Raw genomic sequence first — 24,673 nt, 5'->3', positions numbered from 1 at the left:
GCTACTCTGTCTCTCACACAATGCTCCCTTCAATATGAATGTGTAGACTTGAGAATAAAGATGCCTATAGGTGAGAAGGGAAATCTGCAAGTTCATAAGAAATAAGTATTCTGCAGAGAAGCAGATCTGGGGGACAGAAAGAATAGAAGAAATCAAACTACATGGTGTTTAAAGGAGGGAACCCTGATTTATAAGGCAAAGGAACAATGGTCCAGAATGAACAAAGTAACAGAGGAGGTAGGGGTGGGGGTGGAGAGGATAAGGGGTGTGTTAAACTTATTTAGTGCCTTAAAAGTGAAAGTGTATAAAGTGAAAATCATTGTTTTTTGTTTGTTTTTAAAGAATGATGTGTCAATACAGATACAGTACATGTAGGAGAGTTCAGAAATGGAGATGTGCAGGTATGTAGACAGACAACTTAGATATAGCTATAGATATGTAATATCCAAAAGTATATATACCCCATGTTATGTCTATGGGATGTGTGTGTGGAGCACTTTCACTTTCAATATAGTACAAGAAAGTTGCTTATGTTCTCTTTACAACTCCATGTGGAAAATTTATCAACTCTTCTCCTTGGTCCTGTGAAACTAGGCTGGTCATGGAGACTAGCATAAGAAGCCTGCAGTGGAGAAGGTTTCACATGATATACGGAGGTATTCCAGAAAAGCTGCATCACTTTGTTCCTTAGCAACTATACATTGTATTTATTTTACACCTGCCTTTCTTAAAATGACACTCTTTAACCCATGAAATTTCAAAGATACATATCTATGAAGTCCTTGAACTTCCATTTCCTTGTGTTAACTAGAGTAACAGAATCATAATGTCATATAGATAATGGAGGATAGATGCTGCATATGGCTTATTTCAAGCTATTTATTATAAAAATCACAGAAAACAAGACCCAGAGCAGTTGAAAATGATCATTGTCCTTATATAAGAACCTGCAATGCATCCACAATACGTGGTCACAGTTTGTTACTCTTGTTCTTAGACCTGATTTTTCCTATATTTGAATGCAGTAAGTGTCTTTTCTGCCTTAGGATTTTTATCATTGGCACACTGAAATATTCAATCAATGTTTATTAAGCTGAACCCAATTATTGACTGAATCCAGTGATTGTGATTACAATTCCTTATCTTGGCTCTTTACATTGCTCCAGGTTTTCAAACTATGCTAAGTTCAATGGATACATGGGGAGAAATGGGAATGGAGTCTCTCACCAGAGAAGTGCTTTCCTTATTGAGTAATCAAGTTCTATTTCATTTGAAAAGCAGTTATTACTTAAAGAGTCTTGAAAACCACTTTGCTATACATCTGGTGTGTGGGGGGATGTGGTTTGAGAAGGGCATTGAAAAAGGGTCAATTTCAAACACAAATATGCTGAATATGGAAAACAAAAAGCAATTTCAAGTATTGTTTTAGTCAGAAGAGATAAAGCCTTACACCTTCTCAAAAGAAGGCCCAGCTGAAGAAACAAGGGTTCAGAGCAACAGCTCAGAGCTTGCCAATTTGGACAGTACCCAAGTACTACTAAAGACTTTCCTTCATCCCTCAGATTTATTTTCAGTCACATCCTTAAGCATAATGAGCTCTCCCCAGGCACTGTTGCAACATCACTATATATGAGGTAGAAACAGAAACCTTGCTAAACAGGTTTTACATTTAGTAGAAGGGCCATGAGTATGCAACATTTTAAATTCCCATGCCACCTGGGCTAACTTACTGGGTTTTTTGGTTAACATATTATAGAAATGAAATTAATAGCAGTCTCTACAAAAGAATAAAGATAGCTAGGCAATTTGGAAAGCACATAAACTCATATGAAGGAGCAGATTTTGAAGTTGTACTTTCAACTGTATCTGCCATACAGATCCATATCTGGAACTGGTTAGTCTAGAGCCACTAGTCTTATTAAATTTCTTCTTGGTCCAAGGCTAACTTTCTGTTTCCCTCTCTTCCTTTTCCTTCTCTAATATTAGATCCTGGTAAACTCAGCATTTGAATCCTATGTACTGGAAATTTGCAAATTTTTGAAATCAGACAAGTTTTTCATCTCAGGAAAATTCATGTAGAAACAAGAAGCTACACATACACATCATCACGTTATGTTAAAATATAATGAGAACTCTAGCTGAGTTCAGATGGCTATGGCAAGATAGAGTGACATTCCACTGACAGAGAGAGAGAGCATAAAAAAGAAAAAAAGTATGGACATGTCACACTGCTACATGTTCTACATGTTGACTCAGTGAATCTTTTATCTTCACAACACTTCCATGTACAATAAATGCTCATTGCTAATTTATTGGTAGTGATCACAAAGCTCAGAAAGCATAGTGAACTTACTTATAAATGAACTTGACTGGATACCCCAGGTTGCTCTGATTTCTAAGACAGGGTTACTAGGTTAAATTATTTGTTCAAAGAATGGATTCAACAATAACCCTATTTGTCATTCTTTAAGGATTTTCTCCTGACTCAGCAGACAAATATATTTTTCTTTTTCTGTAGCTAAGGACTTCTAGGAACTGTCAGCTTTTTAAAGTACAACATGTTTTTTTATTGTTCTCCTCAATGTTTAAAGTTCTTGCAGTTCTTTCAATGGATGAGGAAGCCTCATTTGCTGGCTGTGAAACGGATTTCAAAATCCCCTTCAGGTTATGCTTGTTTCCTTTTCATTCTGTCTGCCCTTTTGAGCCAAGGAACAAATCAAGATTCTTTTTATAGTTTCCATACATGTATATAATGTACTTTGATAGAATTTACCCCTTCTATTACACTTTCTTAATCTTCCCCCAACTGACCTTCCTTTTCTTTTGAGTCTACAAATAGAGCCTAGGCTTCTCACTCTGTTGAATACCCTCTCCAGGTCTTGATTCAGTGCTAAGAACCCTCAGCAAGTGAACTGTGTGCTGTTGTTGCTGACACTGTTATTTAGCTATTCTAACTTTTTCTATTAGAAAAAAAATTAATCATGCCAGGGGTTTCTCATTATCTACCTTAATTTTTTTAGAAAGCATTAATAAATCACTAGGATCTGGTCCTAATGGTGGTAAAGTAATATTGTCAATCTGCCAACTTTGTTACTTTATTAAGTTTATGCCTGGTTATAACTTCACTTAATAAATTAGGTCCATATAAAAATAGGTGATTGATAAATTAGGCAAGAGTTACCTTCTATAATGAAATCAATTTTTTTATTGTTGTACTGGGGGAACATTGTGACATTTGTGAAAATTCTTAGTATATATCATAATTGAATTCACTCTCTCTATCATTCTCTTTTATTGCCCTTTCCTCCATTCCTGGAATAGTTTCAACAAGTCTAGTTTTTCCATTTACGTACATGTGTACATAATATTCCCATCATATTCACTGTCTTACAGCCTTCCCCATACCACCGGTACCAACCCACCAGACAAGACTTGTTTTTGCTTTCCTGTTCTCTGTTATTAACCTGAATTGTTTCATCCCCTCTATTTTTCTCCTTTCTACCTTAGTCAGTTTTGAAATCAAAATTTTAAAGGAAGAAAACATGTATAATCATATACTTCAACACAACATATTGAACCAGCTATCACATCTTTACCTCACACAATAGAGTATTACATATTTGTTAAAGAGATCAGTTTCATTTTCTAGCACACTGCCCTTGTAGACTAAAGAGGCACTTGAATGCTAATAATAGAAGGCTCAACTTCCAAATTCTTAAATCATCAGGTGCCTAGAAAAAGCCCAGAGATCTCCATAATATGGGTGCAATAAGTACCCATTTCATATCCTATACAATTGCCTTTCTCTCTTGCTGTCACTCACAACTCGGACCAGGAGGACAAATGTCATATTACCTCTTAACCCTGTTCCTATCCATTAACTTCAGGGAGCCTAAAATTTCCAGGTCATCCTTGAAACTGAGACCCTGATACTCATACTTACAGGAGAATGAGGATGATGGCTTTTGTGACAATCACTTACTCCTTCCTAATTGTTATGACATTCTTATTATGCATTTTTTATTTTTTTGACAGTGCTGGTGTTTGAACTCTAGCACTGGAGTTCAAACTTGTGAGGCAAGAACTCTACTACTTGAGTCATGCCTCTAACTCTTGTTTTCATTTGTTTTTCAGGGGTCACCTCAGACCATGATACTTCTACCTCTGCTTCCTATATAACTGGGATTGTAGGTGTGTACTTTCATACCTGGCTTTCATTCTGCCCTCTTTTACTCAAAGTCAGTTAGCGGCTAAGTCTTTTATGTACCATCACTTTCTTGCTCTAACTGAAATCTGGGACTCTGAAATCCCACTTACAATGTAACACTCTCAAGCGGTAACTATTTGTCACCCACAGGTGATAGTGAAGACGAGGTGGTGAATTTCTTTATCCCCATTGCTGTTTCAAGACTATTTTTAACTTCCTCTTCAAAGATTCACAGATTTGAATCTTGTACTATCAATTCATATACTTCCCACTGCCTCTCCTTGTGACAGTCGCTTTTACTCCTTAGGGACACTTAAATTCAATGTCTCTGAAGAATTTTTCACTAGTGGCTTAGAATAACTGTCATCAACTTGTCTTCCCAAATACCTCTTATAAACTATAACATACAGAGATAATCTTTCAAGTACTCTGACTTCTGAGTTCTCTGATCTCTATCTTCAAAGTTGTTTTCACCAGCTTTACCTCACTCCTGTACTCCCACACCATACTTTTGATCAATGGTAACAAATTCTCCATAATCTCTAATTGTCATCTTAATCCTTCTAGTTCAGTCTTTATAAATTCCAATTCCAACAATCTCTTGATCCAGATTTTCAACCCATGGATCCTGTCATTTGTTTATTATCCTTTTTTCCTTTTGTGCTCTCAGTTTCTTCTTTATGTACACTAAATGGGCAATCATTATACTAATTTATGTGCATATACCCTCAACCCTTTAGGTCTCTCTCAGTCTGTTATAAGCCCAGGATTTGAAAAGATCCCTAGTTAAACCTGGCATTCCATTTACTGTCTATCTGTATTCATGCACATTAACAGAGCTGGAGGAAAACAGAGTTAAACTGAGGGATTTGTTTTATTTAAAATTAATGATTGCTAATTTTGAGTGTACACTATTGAATGCCATGCTATCAGACTTTCTCTCCCGTCTTTTAATATCCAGCACCTTTACTTCTTTCATTCTCAGTTGACAAGTATTTGGAATATCTCATTATTAAAAATGAAGCAATCAAAAGAAAGTATTCTCCCACTTCACGTCTACCCTTCTATCTACACTTGATGTCACATCTTCTATGTTCTCGTACAACACAAAAGGACGTATTCCTACCTAAGATCAACTCTTCTTGTGAATGAGTTCATATTGCTAGTCGACTCCCTATCTAAGGAATTGCTCATAGATCTAATGGACATACAAATATGTTTAAGGAATGTCTTTAAGTGAAAGAAAAAAATATCTGGTTTCAGATCTGAGTGATTCAACACTGGGAAGAATATTCTAGGCAGAAGAAAATAGTGAGCCTGCAGTCTTATGAACATTTTGTATATAATGAACCTATGTACATAAAAATTACATCACTACTTTTAATATTACTATTGTTAAACATTATTTTCTCATATATCCATTCACTCATTTATTCACTAATTCATGTAATTACTGAGCATTTACTCTGTGCCAGGCATTAGTCTAGGTCTGTGGATAAAGCAATGATAAAGCTATAGCAAAATGGTTGCTTTCCTGAGCCAACTTCCTAGTATAGAAATAGACAACAAATAACATACTAATTAATATATAAGGTATAGATAGTACTAGGTGCTATGGAGAAAATAAAACAGAGAGGAGAAAAGATTGGTTAAGACAAGAAAGCTTTATATTTAACAGTGTGACCAGGAAAAGTTTCTCTGTCAGGAAGAAAGAATCAAACTAAAATCAATTTACTTACTCATTTCTTATCCATGATTATTTATTGAGCAATTACTATGCCATGAGATAAGATAAGCACAAATTAAAAATATTTCATTACAAGTGTTTGTGTGCACTTAGTTGGATTTACTTCAACTTTTATTCATGCTGATGCTAAGTTTCAACCTTTGAGCATCACCAAACAAAAACTATTATATTTATCATTAATTTGATCTAGCTGAGTTTGATTGCTGAGAATCCAACAGCAGAGAAGTCTCATTGACTCCATGGACAGCAAGGAAGTAGGACTCACTTTCTCTATTTTACAAGAGAGAGAGTAGTCTTGGAAATGTGATCATGATGTGATTCTGTTTAGCCACAGTTAAGAAATCACTAAATGGCAAAACCAAGACACACTGACTTAGACTTGATAGTGTTAGCTTGTCTTGGCATGCGCACAGCTGCATTGGTGATTATGAGACCTGAGCATCCCCCAAAGTTTGACACTGAATAAAGATCCCATGGGACCACCTGTGCTACAAAGCTAATCTACTAATATATACAGTGTCTGACCATGCTATCTGGAGGAACAGTGAACAAAACAGTGATTATTTTTCAAAAGTTTACATCATCTTTCAGCAACCCAAGCTCTTTTTAAATTTATTTATTTATTTGTGGCAGTGTTGGAGTTTGAACACAGGGCCTTGTGCCCGCTAAGCAGGCATTCTACCACTTGAGCCATACTGAGAGCCCCTACCCCTATTTCTTAAAATTTTGTAGATGGAACTGGAAGAAGAGATAAATACCCACAGTGGACAATGTGTGTCAGGCCCTAAAACAGTACAGAAAAATGCCCAGTAGCAAAAGGAACACCCATACACTATTGGTGGGAACATAAATTAGTGCAGCCACTATGGAAATCAAGATAGAGGTCCCTCAAGGAGCTAAAAATAGAACTACCATAAGGTCCTGTTATGTCACTTCTGTGTATATAATCCAACGGAATCTAAGTCAGCATACCATAGAGACACTTGCACACCCATGTTTATTGCAGCACTATCACCAGTAGCCAAACTATGTAATCAGCCCAGGCACTCAACTGATGAATGCATAAAGAATATGTGGTATATATACGCAACAGAATGTGATTTGGTCATAAGAATATAATTACATCATTTGCAGAAAATGGATGGAAGTAGAAATCATGATGTCAAGCAAAATAAGTCAGACTCAGAAAACCAAATATCACGTTTTCTCTCATACATGGAATCTACATCTAAAAACCAATACAGACATCAATATAAAAGGGGAATTATTTGTGTGGGGAACCAGTGAGAGGTCAGAAGGTGAAAGTGAGGGTAATTCAGTGTAAACATGACCAAGGTACATTATATATTGTATGCATGTATGAAAATGTCATAATGAACCAATTTTTTAAAAGGTCAAAAAGGAGATTTTGAGGGGGTAAGAAAGAGTAATAGAAGGAGTAAACATGATCAGAGTGCATCATATATCTCACAATTAAGTACATCATTTTATACAATTAATATACTCTAAAAAATAAAAGAAAACTGTCCAATAAAAGCTTTGAATCTTTGAAGAGTTTGAAGCATTACTAGGCATAACTTAGAAATTATTGAAGATGTCTGATTTGCCATCTGATCTTAACATGTGTGCTAAGTCAATCGCTGGCAACATTTTTGTGTAACTTCTAAAATCATTTTGTGAAACTATCTTCTTGTGTATGTTGACAATGGTTTATGTTGATAATAACAATTTCTTTTCATATATATTGAAATAATTGTAAAATATCTAATTTCCAGTGTTTCAAAAATAGCCAACTTAAAATATACTCTTATAATTGTCTTCTATACCTTATTGTAGTCTTTGAAAAATAGAATTTTAATAAACTTTTCTTTTCAGTTGCAAATTTTAATTGTTCTACTTTGTATTTTAATTAAATTTCCATTCCATTTCTGCCTTAGAATATTACCTTTAATATATATTTTTGTTTCAATGTGTTTACTCATTATCTTGTCATACACACTTGAAACAGAAAAAATTGAGATACAATTTCTTAGCATTTACTGACGATTAACAGCAGCAAAAGAGAATTGCAGCAAAAGTGTCTTGCAATTCTCCTGCCTAGTATAGGCCATAACTTATATTGCTAAGTCAGAAAAGGGTAATTATATTTCTACTTGCATCTAGGAAAATGCCTAGGGATATTGTAAGCCCAATGCTGCCAATCCAGTTTCAGATCTCTATCTACAGGCAGTTGATTCCTAGCAACTGGATAATCTGAAAATAACCAATTGAATTCCAGTAAACTATTACCCAGCAAACCAGTTGCTTAATTAAATTTAACTTGCTTTTCATAGAAGTGCAGACACATCTTAAATACCGTGCAAGTGGTATTTTTTAGGAGTTGGTTTAATTTCTAATCAAATTCTGAAGGGGCCTTTGAGCTTCAGAAAATTTGAAGCTATAGAATTATCTTGTTTTTTACTGGGACCAATTAACTGGGCAGATTCTTTGCATTCAACTGGAGCCTTGTATTAGCTCCTGGATTTTAGCTGAAGTTTCATTTTCTCTCTCAGCAGTTGGAAATCTATCTCCTTGTACAACAGAAACCAAGCATAAGCCCCAGAGTACTATGCTCAACAGACCTTGGCTCCTGTCCCCAAATATCATTGTGTAGAATATACCAGTTTCACCCTTCTCCTTTTCATAAGCTGTGAAAGGAAGGAAGGAACCATGCCAGGCTGTTATTCAACTCTAGTATTTAATCAAGCATTACCGGGGCCCTTCTGAAACTCTCCAGCTTCTAAATTGAGAGTAAAAGCAAAGAGAACACAGGGTGGAAACTACTTAACAGAGAAGGCTACCAGCATTCCTCAGGATCACCTGACCACTCTCAGACAGGAACCAGAGACTCCCCAAACTCCTGAAAATCTGCAAGAAACCCCCATTCAATCCTGGTGATTATTTCAAAAGTAATTTATTTCAAAGCTTTCTTAAGGATCCAAAGACTCATTCACTTCGAGTTAAGTGTGATTTGCTATAAAACCAACTTCAGTGCACCTCAGGTAAGTTCCACATTACTGTCTTCATTGCATTTTCCCCACTCACGTTTTACCTACACTAAAAGGGCAGCAACTATTGGGAGAGTAAGATTTGCTTATGAGTTGGAACAAGATGGGGGCCAGCATAGAGCAATAACCACAGAGAATGAACCATCTGCCTTTCCTCACCTATAGAGGATACCCAGCAGGTGTCAGAAACTCTTGACAGTGGAGATTAGCAAAATCTCTGTCCTTTTTTTATTGTTTAGGGCAAGAAATAGATGCCACCATCATGGAGAAGCAGCCTGATCCAAAATCAAATTGAGTAAGCTATAAAAACTGGAAGATTGAGCAAGCTATAAAAACTGGAAGATTGAGCTTTTCTTTTTGTTTCCTTTTTTGTTGTTGTTGTTAAAGGCCTGAATGAGGTGATATCCTACTGCTTACAGCTGAAGAGCAGGTCAGTCAGGTTCTTGGGTGCTCTATTACACAAGCAAGAGTCAGCCAGCCAGCCAGCCGGCCCCACCTAATTTTGTTTCTGCTTAATGTGACACTGTCACACTTAACCCATCTGTTCTCTCTCATGCACCACAGACTCATCCAGGACAGCTCTGGTATTTCAGCGCTTTTCGCTAAACAACTCCTAGTTCTGAAGGTAAGTGTGTGCTGGCTGGGTGACTTAGGGCTCTTTCACTCCCTCTTGCTTATTTAGCGAAGAGAATCAAAGTGACCTCAAACTTTGTCGGAACAATCAGCAAGTGGCTACAGAGACCCTGGTAAAAGCAGGTCATTGTTTCACTAGGTAATTACTTTCTAAATGAGCGTTTGTACTGTTAGGTGAGGTAACTTTAAGAATTACTGCCAATGTTGCTACATGATGAAACCAGTACAAGAGCTCAATGAGACCTTATTTAAAATGTAAGTGACTGTAGTATAGATTTTCTTCAAGTCAGGTCTTAGTAAGGGCATCAAAATGTTTAAAGTGGAAATGGTGGTAGGAATATAAATTGAACACTTGAATTTACATCATGCATTTGGGCTAACAGTTTCTTCTTTAAGGACTAGAATATGATAATTTTTGAAAAATAATCTGCCCATACAACTAATGGCAAGCATCTGTACATCTTTTTCAAAGATTTTCTTAATTAAAAAAACTGGAAAATGTATATATAATAATACTATTAAATATGATAAGTGCACATATTTAGTATTCACTAAAAAGTTAAAAGGAGAAATCAGTCACTATGGAAAAAACCTATTTTGGAATGAAGATGTGAACAGGTTCCTTAAAGTTATTTTCAGATTGGAGCTATGGTTGGCATCCTTTTGTAAAAAGGATGATGATTTCCCACTTTCAATTTGATCCATAGAAACTGTTCCTACAGAAAATGAAACATGATAGAAGGCTGAAAACCCCATGCTTGGGAATCTGGATCCAGAACATTGCTTTGGGGGTCACATTTTTCTGAGTTTGATAGCTATCCTCCTACTGTTTTAAGTACTGAAGTTTATGACTGAGAGAGCTCTTCATTTAGCGGGTAGTATGTCATTCTCTTTATATTTCCTGGATTTATACATATCCAAGTCTTTTAATTGGAATGGAATGAACTTTTGAAATTTATCAAGGAGAAAAACCATGCTTTCTTTTTCTTCTCCCCATGACCCTTTTTTTTGTTTGTTTGTTTGTTTCTTAATCAAACAACAGTACAATGATAGGCTTAGGATCCTCAGGTACAATTAACTCTCTGCATTTTTACCCTTTCAAAGATGACACCATTTTCAATGCATAATTTCTATGTCCTTATGTATTGTGGCTCTTTCATTCTGCCCAAGATTGGAAAGGCCACTCAGAATAATAATCAACTTAAATTCTGCCTGGAATATTAGCTACAGGAAAGACTATGTTTCCTATGACAAATACAAATAGAATCTTATCTATCTTAATTTGTAGCCTATGATTTGTAATAAGAAATGATCAAAAGCAACTGTGGAAAAGGTAGGGGAATCTCTACTTATTTGTTATTTCACTACAGAAACATGATATTACATTATTCCCTCAGTATACCCAAACTGATGTTTTTATTTATTTTAATTGGAGTTTGAGATGACTCAGTTTCTAAACTTGTAAGAGTTGATTACCTGAGTGAAACCAGGGTACTACTTATTTTTAAAGGCTGATATAAAATGATTATGACTCAGTTACATTATTCTGCTCATAGGATTTGGGCAGAATGAGTTTATGTATTTAAGAGGAAGAAATATTATGTAGGTTTGTTTTCTTTAATGGCCAGACAGCTTTCTTTTCCCTCTCATCATTTTCTATAGTCATTTATACAAAAGTAGTAATGTGAAACCACCTCCCAGTGCCAACAGCAAAGAAAAGCCAGAAAATAGTGTCCATTATCTCTGTGTAGAAGTGTTTAAAAGTCAAACACTGATTCTGAAAGTGTATTTTAAAAGTTATTAAATACCAAAAACAATAAAAAATATTTCAATATATTTTTTGAATATTGAATCTGTTTAGAATCTGTACTTCAGGTATCACAAAAAGCTTGAGATCCTTCTTATTTCTGTTTTCTTTAGGCTTATTCCATCCTTATATGCTTTTCAAGTATGATATGATCATAGCTCTGTCCCTATGTTACATTTCCAGCCCACTCCCCCGCCCCAAGAAAAAAAAAAAAAACAACCCTAGAACATAGGTTCAATGAGAGACAGGGAACAAGAGGAAAAGTGAAGCTACTTGGTTCTTCTGATTTCTCTCCCTCTAAAAATTTCAGTTTTCTTTCACTCTGCATTCTGTCTGACCCCACAAGCCATCTGGCTGATAGATAAATGTAGAGGAGAGGCAGGGAACAAGAGGAAAAGTAAAGCTATTTGGTTTTTCTGATTTTCTCTCCCGCTAAAAATTTCAGTTTTCTTTCACTCCACATTCTGTCTGACCCCACAAGCCATCTGGCTGATGGATAAAGTTGGGCATACTTAAGCATGCTATTCATAATCCAGCATAATTTCAGTTTTATGTAATAGACCTACATCATTTAAATGTTTGAATTTTAGAGATGTGGAGAAGGTGAAAGGACAATGCAAAGAGAAAAAGTAGATTTCATTTGTTGTCCTCTGGAGTGTCTGTATTCAGGATGGGGTCAAAATTAACCCAAACCACTTGGTCCTTGCTCCTAAAAAATTTCAGAGCAGGTGTTTTGAACACTTAATGGCTTCAATTCCTGGCTGCTTCTACTCCTTTACAATGAATGGTGCCTCAGTAAGAAGTGTAACCTGGTTCTCTTAGAAGCCAGGCAATAGAAGCAAAGTTGTCCCATGTTGCATCATCAGGATAACAACAATTTATCAGCCTCCACAAAAACCCTATCCAGAGCTGCATTAACTTTAAATTAACTATAAACATGCTGTATTTTGCCTTTCCTTTGCTTTTCCTAGGAGATAAATTATAGTTAGTAATAAATACTTGGGGTATTAGTACAGTAGGTTTCCAAGTTACAATCAAAAGAGAGGTAAAGGAATGAGAGAGCCCGTTGGTGGTTCAATGTTACAGGCAACTTGAAACAGGAACAGCAAGACTCACTTTATTGGCTTGTGGTATGTAGATTCTCATTACACAAAAGGAGCTAACATTCAATGCCACGTTTCTCATGTAACACTATAGGAAAACTAGAAGAACTGCTAAGTGTCTTTCCCCCCTCTAGCAACTACAGTTTTTTGGAGGAGAAAATAAGCAACATGTGTAGACAGAGAGAAAACAAATCAAATTGCATGATCGATCATGGTACATGATATGCATGTTGTAAATATTACAATGAAACCCCTTTGTATATTAAATCTTTGCTAATAAAAAACAAAAATAATTAACTTCAAGACCATTAGATTTACATAAATCCAGCATCTTAGGTCCCTATGTAAGTAAACCAAAACCCAATCAATACAAACAGTAAAACAACTGAGCCAATCAGAAATCACTAACTAGTCTCTAACAAAACTAGATGTAATTTCATACTTATAAAAAAAAATGAGTGGCCAATATAATTTACAAAGCAGATCACTGGCAGCAGAAAATGAAAAACACTGACATGTTTACTATGAACTTTGCAGCCTTCAAAAGAGAAAAGTACCTCTGAAAAGTATATATAGTTATTCCTAAAGTAAACTGAACTGTATTGTAAATATTTAGTGACACATTGGTTAACTCTAAGTCCTAGGGATAATCCACCCATGCTTTGTGAATGTGAATCTGTAAACAACATGGTAAAGGGTTCCATCAAAACAAACAGCCAGTTGTTGGGATTAAATTAGAGTAAAAGTGTATTTATTGTATTTGAGAAGTGGCTTAAGCTAGAAGGCCCTAAACTCCACTATTTTAAAAGAGATGGATTTATAAACTGCTTTGGTTAAAAAAATTAAATTTTGAGAGACTGTGCTAAAATAAAAAGTAACAGTGGGATGAAGTTCCAAAAAGCAGCAGAGTAACAAATTTTGTCCTCCTTTGCTATTTCTGTTACAAAGATGAATACAAGGACCCTCTATATCCATGTATTCTGTATCCATGTATTCAACAAATCATGGATTCAGAAGAAAATTTGATCTCTACTGACCATGTACATGCTTTTCCTTGTTGTTATCTCTTAAACAATATAGTATGAGAGCTATTTACAGTGTATTATGTGTTACAAGTAATCTAGAGATGGTCTGAAATATGTAGGAGAATGTGGATAGGTTGTAAGTGAACCTCACCCAATAAGTGAATACTCACCCAATAAGTGGTGAGTATATTGGGTAAGTGAACCTCGCCCAATAAGTGAATACTCACCCAATTCAGGTAAAGGACCTGAGCATCTAGAGATCTTGGTGTTCTCGGGGGTCCTGAAACAAGTTCCCTGTAGATACTGAGAGGCAGCTGAACATATTAGCTTTAACTCACATGTGCCAGGGTTTGAATCCTAACCCTAATTCTCGGTTAATAACTTTGAGACTTTGGACACAGTATTTACAGTTTTAGCAGTTCCATTTAATCTTTTATAAATGGGATTATGAGCCTTTTCTTGTTTTCAAGTAGAAAACACACAAAACCTCTGATCTCAGAAATACATAATGAGTAACACTATTTTCCAATAATTTTTAACAATTTTAGGACCCAACCCAATATTATAGGTTATCACAAAAAAGCAAGTAAAATATAAGGAAGCAGAATCACCACAAGTGCGAGCACGTGTGTAATTCCTCCAGTGCCATGACACAGAGTACCACCAGCAAACAAGAAACCTTGTTTGTGCCCCACCTGGTCAAAAGCATCCTCAGCTTCTATCATCAGAGCTTTTGCCTGTTTTTGAATTTTATATATGTGGAATTGCACAATATGCGAGGATTGTTTAAACATTATGTGTGATAATCATCCATGATGTTACACAAAGCTCCAATTTGTTAATTTTTACCATATGAATAGCCCACAATTTGTCATCAAATCTATTACATGGGATTTAGGCCAAAGACTCATAAATAATGTGGCTATGAATATCCTTACATGTTTGCCTGCCTTTTATTTTTCTTTTCTTAGTAGCACTTGGATTTGAATTCAGGGCTTCATGCTTAAACCATGCTTTCAGCCCTTTTTGGTCAGGTTATTTTTGAGATAGGATCTTTCTTTTTGTCTGAGCTGGCTTGGAAACCTTACCCTTCCAAACTTAGATTCCAAAGGAAGGATCACACACTTGCGCTTGCCTGCTTTCTTTTTAAGAAGACTTTTCTTAAATGACTAGCAAAAGGATCAAAGGTATTAAGATATTATAAATAAATAATAAAACCTAAGGAATCAAAAGATGTAGACTGCTTTCTTTAAGCTTTTGAAGAAAATATGTCAAAATGTATTATAGTTCTATTTAATTCATACCATTATGTGAAAACTCTTTAAGTAAAAGGTGTTGGGAAGAATATTTAAACCCAAAAGATAAAAGATAATAGGAGGGAGTGTTTACAGGCTCTTTAAACACTGATGAAAAATCAGCAAGGGTGAAAATATTTGTGAAAATTTCAGGGAGAGCTCTTGAGAAAGGCAGGCAAAAGATGACCTAAGGGCTACAGTCAAACCCCAGTGCTGCCAAAGGAAAAAAAAAGATACAAAAAAGGACCTAAATAGTAACAATTGTACCTCTTCTTTTTTCCTATCTCAGTCAACTTGGAAGCTTTTAGTGAAAAATATGGTCCAGTTCAAAGAGCATAAAGTCAGTTCTCAGACTTTATTGCTTGAAGCAAATAGTCTATTTATTTATTTTTGTGGTACTGAGAATTGAACCTCAGATCTCATGCACATTAGGCAAGCACACTCTACCATTTAAGCTATGCCCACAACCATTTTTGTTTTTTGTATTTCGTTTTTTAGATAGGGTTGCACCATATAGTCCAGGCTGGCTTTAACATTCTGCTTTCCTGCTCTACCTCCAGAGTATAGTTGGGATTAGAGGCATGCACCACCACACCTGGCTTTTAACATCTTTTTTTTCTTTTTCTTTGCAGCACTGACTGGCGTTTGAACTCAGGGCCTACACCTTGAGACACTCCACCAGCCCTTTTTTGTGATGGACTTTTTCAAGATAGGGTCTCGTTAACTCTTTTGCTGGGCTGACTTTGAACTGTGATTGTCCTAATCTCTGCCTCTTTAGTAGGTAGGATTATAGGTGTGAGCTACCAGCTCTATTTTTAAATAGAAAATTTTCAGTGCAAAGAACTTTAAATTTTGGCACTCTATTAGGTTGTAGTTAGTAGACATGATTTTAATTACTTACTCATTTCCATTACCATCTACTCTGAGCTCAGTTTTTTATAACATGAGCTGCTCTTCCTGGCTCAAGAGATCATTGGGAGGAACAAGTGAGATGATATTGTAAACTCTGTAACTCATAAGACACTGTAGACATATTATTATACTTGAATACTTCTAACTGGTGGTTAACGTCAATCAAGAGCTTACTTTAGGCCAGATATTTTTCAGAGTGCTTCTTCCTACATAATTTGTTTAGTCTCCAGAAAAATTCCATAAAGTCAGTTTGGTTAATTTAATGAGGATAAAGCAACAGATGCTCATGATGATAATTTTTCACAGGTTATTATTATAGGAAGTCAGAATTTTAATAAAAACCTGATTCTAAAAATTTTTCCCATATCATCTTCTTTTAATGAATTGTGACATTTTCACACTACGCAAAATGGCTTCACACCTAATTCTGCCATTGTCTAGTTATCACAACTTGGGCTAAAAAGGAAGAAAGAGATCATGAAAAGTATTATTTAAAAATAGATGCTAGTTTCACATTCAGATAACTCAGAGTAGATCTTAGTAAAATGTACTTAAGGGAGTTCCATACTGACTCACAGGATAGAACGAATAGATGACATTTAGTGTATAATCAATAAAGTAATTTCATAATAAATATTCAAAATTAAATCTTTATGAAGAGCATATTCTCTTAAATACTTTGAAGAAATCAGTCAGCTCTACATGTCCTATATTTATAATATTTAAAAATTTTTACTTAGCAGTCCACGTGTAATTAATTACATATATATGTATATATATATGTTACATAGAGTCTTGTTTTAATCTAAATGATCTTTAAAAACATTGTGTCTGGCTTGACAGTTTTTTCCTGGCATTTCCTTAGAAGGAAAGAAGAAATATTATACAGAAGATATAACCAAGAAGACTAATTTGAATACATAAACTCCCCAAAAGAAAATTTTTTGAAGTAAAGAACGGATATCATCAGCTCAACATTATGTTTCTAGATTTATCCTTTTAAAAATGCAGATTCATAGAAAAACTCAGAATACTTCATTGAATAATCCAACTGATATTATTTCCTTTCAGATTCCTCTTAATAAAACCAACACCGATGAAAGCTACAATGTTGACCTTTGCTGAAATTGTGTTGACTTCAACTTTGTTGGTTTCCTTACCTTGTGGAAGCCAAGAGCAACAAAATCCCAGAGAAAACACAATACAAAGCAGTGACAAAGGTTTGAAAACAATGGAAAGTAAATCTGTTTCCCTGGAAGGAAAAGCAAATGTAAATAAAGAGGATGAGAATAGAAATGCCTCCAATCCCAAGGCAAGTGATTCCCCTCTTGTATACCTACCCACAATCAATGAAACAATAAATGCAACCAGTGACTTGTCAATAGATGACTTTTCTGGGGTTCCAAGACCCACACCCACATTTTCCACAAGCCCTCCCTTGATTCATGGCTTTGTTTCTAAGTTGCCTTTGAACTCATCTCTAACAAATGAAAGTCTATTGCAAGTCTCACCACATCAGAATTCCACCTTTGCTGTACCATCAGAAAATTTCAATTGGTCTTTGGATAATGACACTATGAAAACTTCTGGCAACAGTTCCACTGCAGTTAGCATCCTTCCTGCAGCACCAACTACCAAATCCTTGACCCACTTGACAGCGGAACCAACTGGGTGGCTTATCACAAACAGTAACAACTTTGCTGGTTTTACCCCCTATCAAGAAAATGCAACTCTACAGCCCACCTTAAAATTCACCAATAATTCAAAACTCTTTCCAAATACATCAGATCCCCAAAAAGGTAAACAAAAATAGATTTAACTTTCCTGTGTGTGAAATTGAATCTCCAACTAAGATTAAGCTTAGGGAATGTGCCATGCTAAAAAAAGAAAAAATAGAGAGCGCAGTAGTATAGAGTAGTATAGGTGTTCTTACTGGAAATAGAAAAGTGGTTTTAAGGTTTAATTTTGGTTATGCTAACCATTACCTTATGGAAGCATGAGGAAACAGTGGGTCAATATGAGAAATAGGCTAGGTCAAATAAAGATCGAGACCAAAGGAGTGAGACAGTTTTGAAATAATAAGTAATAATTTCCACTGAATCTTACAAAGAAACTTGGAATTTCACATGCTTATAGGACTACTTTACAGCTGAACTTTAAAAATATATGTAACTGAGTTTTGAAAAATTGAATCAAATGAATGAATTTATAAATTATTTGATATTACAAAGAAATTGCAGTACAATAATAGAATATTGATATTCAAAATTATTTAGACAAGATCAACAAAAGAAAAACCTCCTTAGTTTTTAGTTTAATACCAGATAAAACATACTGATGGGATTTAGTTGTGAATATCACAAGATATTTTATTATATGGACATTTGTATGTTTCATTTATGGATTACATCAAACTTTAAAACATAAAATGAGAAAGATCTAAGATTTTATAATTCATTCATTATGCTTTATTTTTCCAGGTCCATCCATGTTTTGTATGCTTGAAATAGTTTTATTGTTAAAAAAAAAAATCATTTTCTCTGACAAACTCACTACTTTCCAATGTAATTTCTTAGAGATTATAATAATTATGTACAAACTAAATCATATATACAAATTTCTATTTGCAAGTTGTTGCTAGTGCATGAGAAATGCTTTAACTTCTGAAGTCTAGGCTTTATTATAGCACCACCAGCAATATATAGTTATGGTCATATTCTTTCATTTTAGTTTTAATTTTAGTATATTCTGTCATTCATACCCACTCTGGTATTCAATTAGAAAAGAATTTAAAAGGTATTGTCTCTCTCAGTTTATTCAAACACAATATACACATTGTGTACTTACTCCTACTATTGCTCTTTTATCTAATGAAACTTTGCTTTACTTTTTTATTTGTAACAATTTTACTATACTGTAACATAAATGTTAATTTTTCTTAGAAGTAGGCTTTTATACAGAATTAGAGACCCATGAGATCCTTCATCTACCTAATTAATGAGCTTCTCAAGAAATAAAAAAAAAACTAGATATATACTAGAGCTCAAGGAACATTAAATAGTTTATGGGTAACTTCATTGTCAAATAAGGTATTCAATCAAGGGCATAATATCATAAAATTTAGACTCCCTTAAACTTAGATCTTTATGTACAAGGTATTGTAAACATGTTGACTTGGTCTTTTTATTGTCAGGATTAATGGCTATTCACTTTTTCCTTACAGTTCCCTTTACTTGGGATTTTATGGAGTTATTTTCTATTACTTGCTTACTCATAACTTTTTACTCTTGAATTATACAAATAAATTCAAAATCATTTATTCAAACAAATTCAGGGTTTATGAAAAACTTAATGAATATTGCATTCAACACTGATATTAGATCTTAATGGAGAATTCACATGGCATTTCATTACTGTTCATGTTAAAAAGTAACAAGTCAATTATAAAGCTAAGACATAGACGTATTTCCATGTAATCAAAAATCATTAGTGTGGTTTTTATCAAGAAGCATAGTTTGCTAATATATCACAAATCCCGAGTACCTTATAAAATGTGCATCACTTTCACACCCAAACTTGTCACCATTATCTAATTTAAAATAAATTATTAAACATTCTTTGCCATATCAAAGTCCACATGTATCTACTTCTGTGTTTGGAATAATTATTTCCTATTACTTACTTGTATTTGTATTTTTTTTATCTCCTAGAGAATAGAAATGCAGGAATAGTATTTGGTGCCATATTAGGGGCTATTCTGGGCGTTTCATTGCTTAGTCTTGTTGGCTACTTGTTGTGTGGAAAAAGGAAAACAGATTCATTTTCCCATCAGCGACTTTATGAGGACAGAAATGAACCAGGTAAAAACTACTTTCAGAACATCACCTAGACAGAGTGGTTTTAATTAAATGAAAATGCATTGTCTGGAAGAGATTCAAGGATTCATGTGACAGAAACAAACTAAAGATTTACTTTGACCTACCTCTGTTTCTCAAAGGAAAAATTCACTGTGAGTGAAATTTAAAAACTACTTGGAACTGCTGTGCATTGCATGAAAATTGGCTTTGAATCATAATTCCAGGATCCAAACATATGCATAAAATTGGAATATAATGGTATGAAATTAAGAAAAAATGAGTTTTGTTAAGAAGTGACTTCAAAGCCATTCTTTGCCATTGTAATCTCTTAGTAGCAATAATTTGAGCAAAGATTTATTCTTTGTGGAAATCTTCTAAAGTATGTACAAATATAGCAGAACTTTATTAACTATCTTTTTTTTTTCAGTACTGGGGCTTGAACTCAGGGCCTTCACCTTAAGCCAATCCACTAGCCCTACCTCCCCGACAACCTTTTTTGAAGGGTTTTTAGAGATAGAATCTCACAAACTATTTGCCTGGGCTGGCTTCAAACCGTGATCCTCCTGCTCTCTACTGCCTGAGTAGCTAGGATTACAGGAGTAAGCCACCCATGCCCTGCTCTTCATTAACTATCTTAATGAGACTCTGAAAGAGAGTATCTGAAGTTGTGTATTTACCCACACAAAGTCAAAATATACTTTATCTCAGGAATTTTCCATTCATATAATGGAAAACACCAATCATAATATCTACAAATGAGAAACACATATGCTAAAAATCAAACAGTGAGTTTGATCTATAATAATTTCAAGTAGAACAGAAATGAAATCACTTCAGATGCTTGACTCATCTCTAATTTTCAGGGGAAATCTGTTTTTTCTTGCTTGCACAAGGAATTTTGCCACTATAACAAATGTGAACTGCTTCTGATGAGTCCCATGGAAGAAGTCTCACTGAGTTTTGACATGTCCAGTTTGTGACTGATACATTACTTATATTTTAAACCAAACCTATTAACTATAAGTTTAACAGCATTGTGTGTATACGCTTCTATTAATCCATGTAAAACAACAAAAAAAAGACACTTTTCAATATGAAAGGACAGGACTTCTAACAACAATAACTTCCAAACATTTTTTTTTAAACTAAGAAACTTGTCTTATATATGTAATGCAAAAATTCAACCTATCAAATTAGTATACTCTAAGTAGTTGTGATTGATGCATAAAGGAGTAACTCAGTCATGCTACCTCTTCATGATAACTTTGAGACACTTTTCCCAAAGACCTAAAGTTCCTGGTGGCCTTGTTTGTAAACAGATGGTTTAAGGGATGGTAGATAAGAATGTGATGATACCTAACTGAATAATTAGATTACTGACCTAACTAGAAGTTAGTGACTGCTTGTAATAATTTAAAATATCTAGTGTACGTGGAGATTTTTTTGAAAATGAATTCAAGATCATTAATGAAGTGCATAGCTATCCATTGAAATGGAAAAAATTACATTATCAATCAGAAAAATCTTAAGTACATGACAATTTGTATCTCAGAAGGAAACATAGCTTTCAAATAGTTTTCTTCTTTCTGTACCTTAAATGGTTTGACCACCAAGATATTGAGGTAATTGACAAAATAATGGCAAATATTTTAAAATAATTTTTATAGCAGAATTTTAAAATTCTAAACATACACACAAGGCTCTGGAAACTGTAAGACTCAAAACTCAAAGATCCATATGCTTACATATCCTTATTTAAGGTACTGGTACAATTTTGTTGTGATCTCTTCCTTAGTTTATTTTGGGTCTACTAGCAGTGAAATTTTAGAAGTACAACTGTTGTCTTATTCAAAGACATAAATGTGCCTTGAAAAATATCCACTTACTTAATATTTCAAAGTTACATCTGAAAAGCCCCCATAAACAATATACCTAATTATTCATCTAGAACAATTCCTATAATCTGGTCATAAAATTAGATGCCTAAGCATACATCTTTCAGACTGTCACTATAAAACCATTCTGTTTATTTTGTTGTCTTATCAGTTCTGCGATTAGACAACACACCAGAACCATACGATGGGAGTTTTGGGAATTCTAGTTACTACAATCCACCTGTGAATGATTCATCCATGCCAGAAAGCAGAGAAAATGCACTTGATGGCATTCCTATGGATGACATACCTCCACTTCCTACCACTGTATAAAACTAAGAGAAGAAACGCTTCAGAGCACAAGTGTTCATGTATATCCTGGCCTTTTCTTCTTCTTCTTTTTTTTTTTTAACAAACTCATCTTCCAAGAGGTTATGCAAAAGTCATTGTCATATGGACTGTGCAAACAGAACTACTAACTCTTGAGACGAATGCAGAAACCCGGGGGATAAATCATCAAGTTTTCTTTCCTGACAGCTCTTGGCTGAGCTGAAGCACTATTACACAGGCACCATTTGTATTTTGGGTTATTTTTGTCTTCATAAGGAATCTCTGTGGAAACAACTAAAAGAATCACTATGGTATCACTGCCTTATAATTTAATAATAAAACTCCTTCAAAAAAAAGTGGGAACCCAAACTGTATTTTTCCAACAAAATTCAATAGAGTTGACTCTGCACTGCTCTACCTGCAATTGCAGGACCACAAGACAAGATCAGTATTTTCTTGAGGGAAAATTTACAACAAAAAGTTTTGTCTTAAAGCTAGAAAAAGAAATAAGGTCTTGGGTTTCTGTTCCAGAGAAATCAAGGAACAGAGACTTCTACTATATTTCAGTTTTCTGAATCAGCATATACATAGCCAGCTCCTTGAGTTGCTAAATTGACAATGACTGCATTCAACAAGACCATGAGAGAAAGCTGACCCTAACCAGGTATTCAAAGTTTGGGGAATTCTAACTTGTCTGAATGTGTATTAGATTTCAATTAATAGGCTGTCTTAAAAATTCAATGAGAAACAAGGTGAAAAATCTCAACCAAAGAATGTACTCATACATAATTTGTATGATTTGAACTCATTAGATAGCAATAGAAGTTATTATATATTATTGTTTATTTAATCATGTATGAAATAGGTTTTGCATCTCTAGAGGTCTGAGATTAAAAAAAGACAAATGGAATCATTATAAAACAAAAGTTTTCTGCTCACCACTTTTACTAGTAATAATATAAGAAGGTTAATGTGGATTTTAGTGTGCTTCAGTTTGTTTTAAATTATCCTCTGCTTTTGACAGGAACAATCTACTACTTAGTGCAGGAAAGTCTAGACCTTGGGAATTAGAGTTGTAGATCAAGGACTAAATTCTTTTCCCAAATAAGCAATGGATGGATGATGAAAGCAAACAAAGCAAGTACCAGCTTAGAGACTTTATTGTTGAGCTCATACATGAAGATGATGATGATGTGTGTGTAAGTGAACAAACATAACAACAGTCTTAGAAAATACGACTTAGAAAATTAGTAATGAAAGGATATACTTACCCCATATTGCCATAAAAATAGCAAAGAAGACTGTCCCTCCATTATCAAACAAATATGTCACCTTAACAGAAAAAAAATAAAGAATTAATTATACAAAAAATTGTAATAATATAGTGATTACTGTTTGCAATTAGGTACTATGATCTTTTCTTCAAATGAAATCACAGTATTTTACAGTTGGTAAATATATCACATGTGACCCCTTCATGGGTCCTACCACTGTTTTATGGATTATCTCATGGGAAGAGATGAGGGAATGACAGAATTTTTCCCCTTCTCTTTGCCCTCTGATTTCTTTTGTATTACATATTCATTTCAGTTTAGAAGTATTTTGAGCACCCTAAGGAAGTATTTTGGGTCCACAGACAGTCAAACTGTAATATGAGATGTAAGAACTTAGCTTTTCAGTTAATGCATATCTGTTGCATTTCCTTAGCCAAACTTTCAGGAATGGAGGAAATGTAGAAATCTACCAATGAGTTGGCACCGCCAATGGAAAGGTATCACAGTACTTTCCCTGCTCTCTCATGTCTTTCAGAATGTGCCATGGGTCTAGTAGTGGCTTAAAAGAGGTTAAGAAATTATTTTAAGAACACTCACAAATCACTGGACAAGTGTTTTTTAAATCAGCTTTTACCTGGAGCTTAATAATGAACAATGTACAGTTGTGCAGTGCTATTTAATAAAATTTTCAGGATTGAAAAGATTGTTTGATTTCAATAAAATTCACATTTCATAAAATTAACTTTACCTGTGCTTATTTTTGTTTGCATAATGTTATCAGTATATTTATAAATTAATGAGTGAGGTTAAACTCATAAGACCAAGGCCATAAATGTTTTGCATGCATACAAATAACATAGAAACTACAATAACACCCCTCCCTCATCCATCAATGGAGGATATATTCCAAGGATAGTATCAAGAAGATAATATCAAGTCCTGTATTCTTTCCTATACATACACACTATGATAAAGTTTAATATATAAATTTGGCACAGTAAGAGATTAACAACAGCAGCTAATAATAAAATAGAAGTACAATGTATTGCAAACCATATGTATTCCTGTGGTCTCTCCCTGAAAATAACTTAGTGTGCTATACTCAGTCTTTATGTGATGATCTGAGATGATACAGTGCCTATATGATCAGATGGAATGAGGTGAATGTTGTAGGAACTGTTAGGTAGCATTAGGCTACTTATATAAGAGTTACATGAACACAAGGCCTGAGAGCCTACTCCTAATGTAGATTTGATACCGGAGACGGCTAAGTGGGTACATCTTGCAGGGATATGTGGGTAAAAGGGATGATTCACAGCCCAAACAGGAGGGAAGGGGACTACACAGCATTTCATCGTGATATTCTCAATGACTTACAACTTAGGAGTTTCTGCTTATTTTTGGAATTTTTCATTTAATAATTTCAGAGTGCAGTTGCCCACAGGCAAATGAAACCATGGAAAGTGAAACTGCAGATAAGGAGTAACTGCTGTGTAGAGAGAGCAAGGGTATTATTCTCAGAGGAGGGTGAGGCCAAAAGGACATCATTCTAAGGGAAGTTG

The 24,673-nt window shown here is 34.6% G+C and overlaps 2 protein-coding genes across 9 annotated transcripts in view; one reads left to right on the top strand and one right to left on the bottom strand.

Annotated features, from left to right (window-relative positions):
- Positions 1-24,673, bottom strand: part of Ano3 (anoctamin 3) — a 286,849-nt gene that overhangs the window by 61,107 nt on the left and 201,069 nt on the right. For both annotated transcript variants that reach the window (XM_074043012.1, XM_074043020.1), the window contains one exon: positions 23,109-23,169. In XM_074043012.1, coding sequence (XP_073899113.1) covers positions 23,109-23,169 — 61 coding nt within the window. The remainder of the gene's footprint in view (positions 1-23,108; positions 23,170-24,673) is intronic.
- On the top strand, positions 8,760-23,853 carry Muc15 (mucin 15, cell surface associated). 7 transcript variants are annotated; one of them, XM_074043094.1, is made up of 6 exons: positions 8,760-8,995; positions 9,566-9,626; positions 15,497-15,645; positions 16,848-17,575; positions 19,487-19,636; positions 21,680-23,853. In XM_074043094.1, the coding sequence occupies exons 4-6, from the start codon at positions 16,873-16,875 to the stop codon at positions 21,838-21,840; spliced, it is 1,014 nt and encodes a 337-aa protein (XP_073899195.1). In that variant the 5' UTR covers positions 8,760-8,995; positions 9,566-9,626; positions 15,497-15,645; positions 16,848-16,872; the 3' UTR covers positions 21,841-23,853. The 7 variants fall into 7 exon arrangements, with proteins under 7 accessions (XP_073899195.1, XP_073899212.1, XP_073899174.1 ...); XM_074043111.1 differs by lacking the exon at positions 15,497-15,645 and adding an exon at positions 10,923-10,967; XM_074043102.1 differs by lacking the exon at positions 8,760-8,995 and adding an exon at positions 10,923-10,967 and having other exon boundaries at positions 9,464-9,626.

This window comes from Castor canadensis, chromosome 1 (assembly GCF_047511655.1).
Source record: "Castor canadensis chromosome 1, mCasCan1.hap1v2, whole genome shotgun sequence".
NCBI classification, from domain to species: Eukaryota; Metazoa; Chordata; class Mammalia; order Rodentia; family Castoridae; genus Castor; species Castor canadensis.
This window is presented reverse-complemented; position numbering and strand designations above follow the sequence as displayed.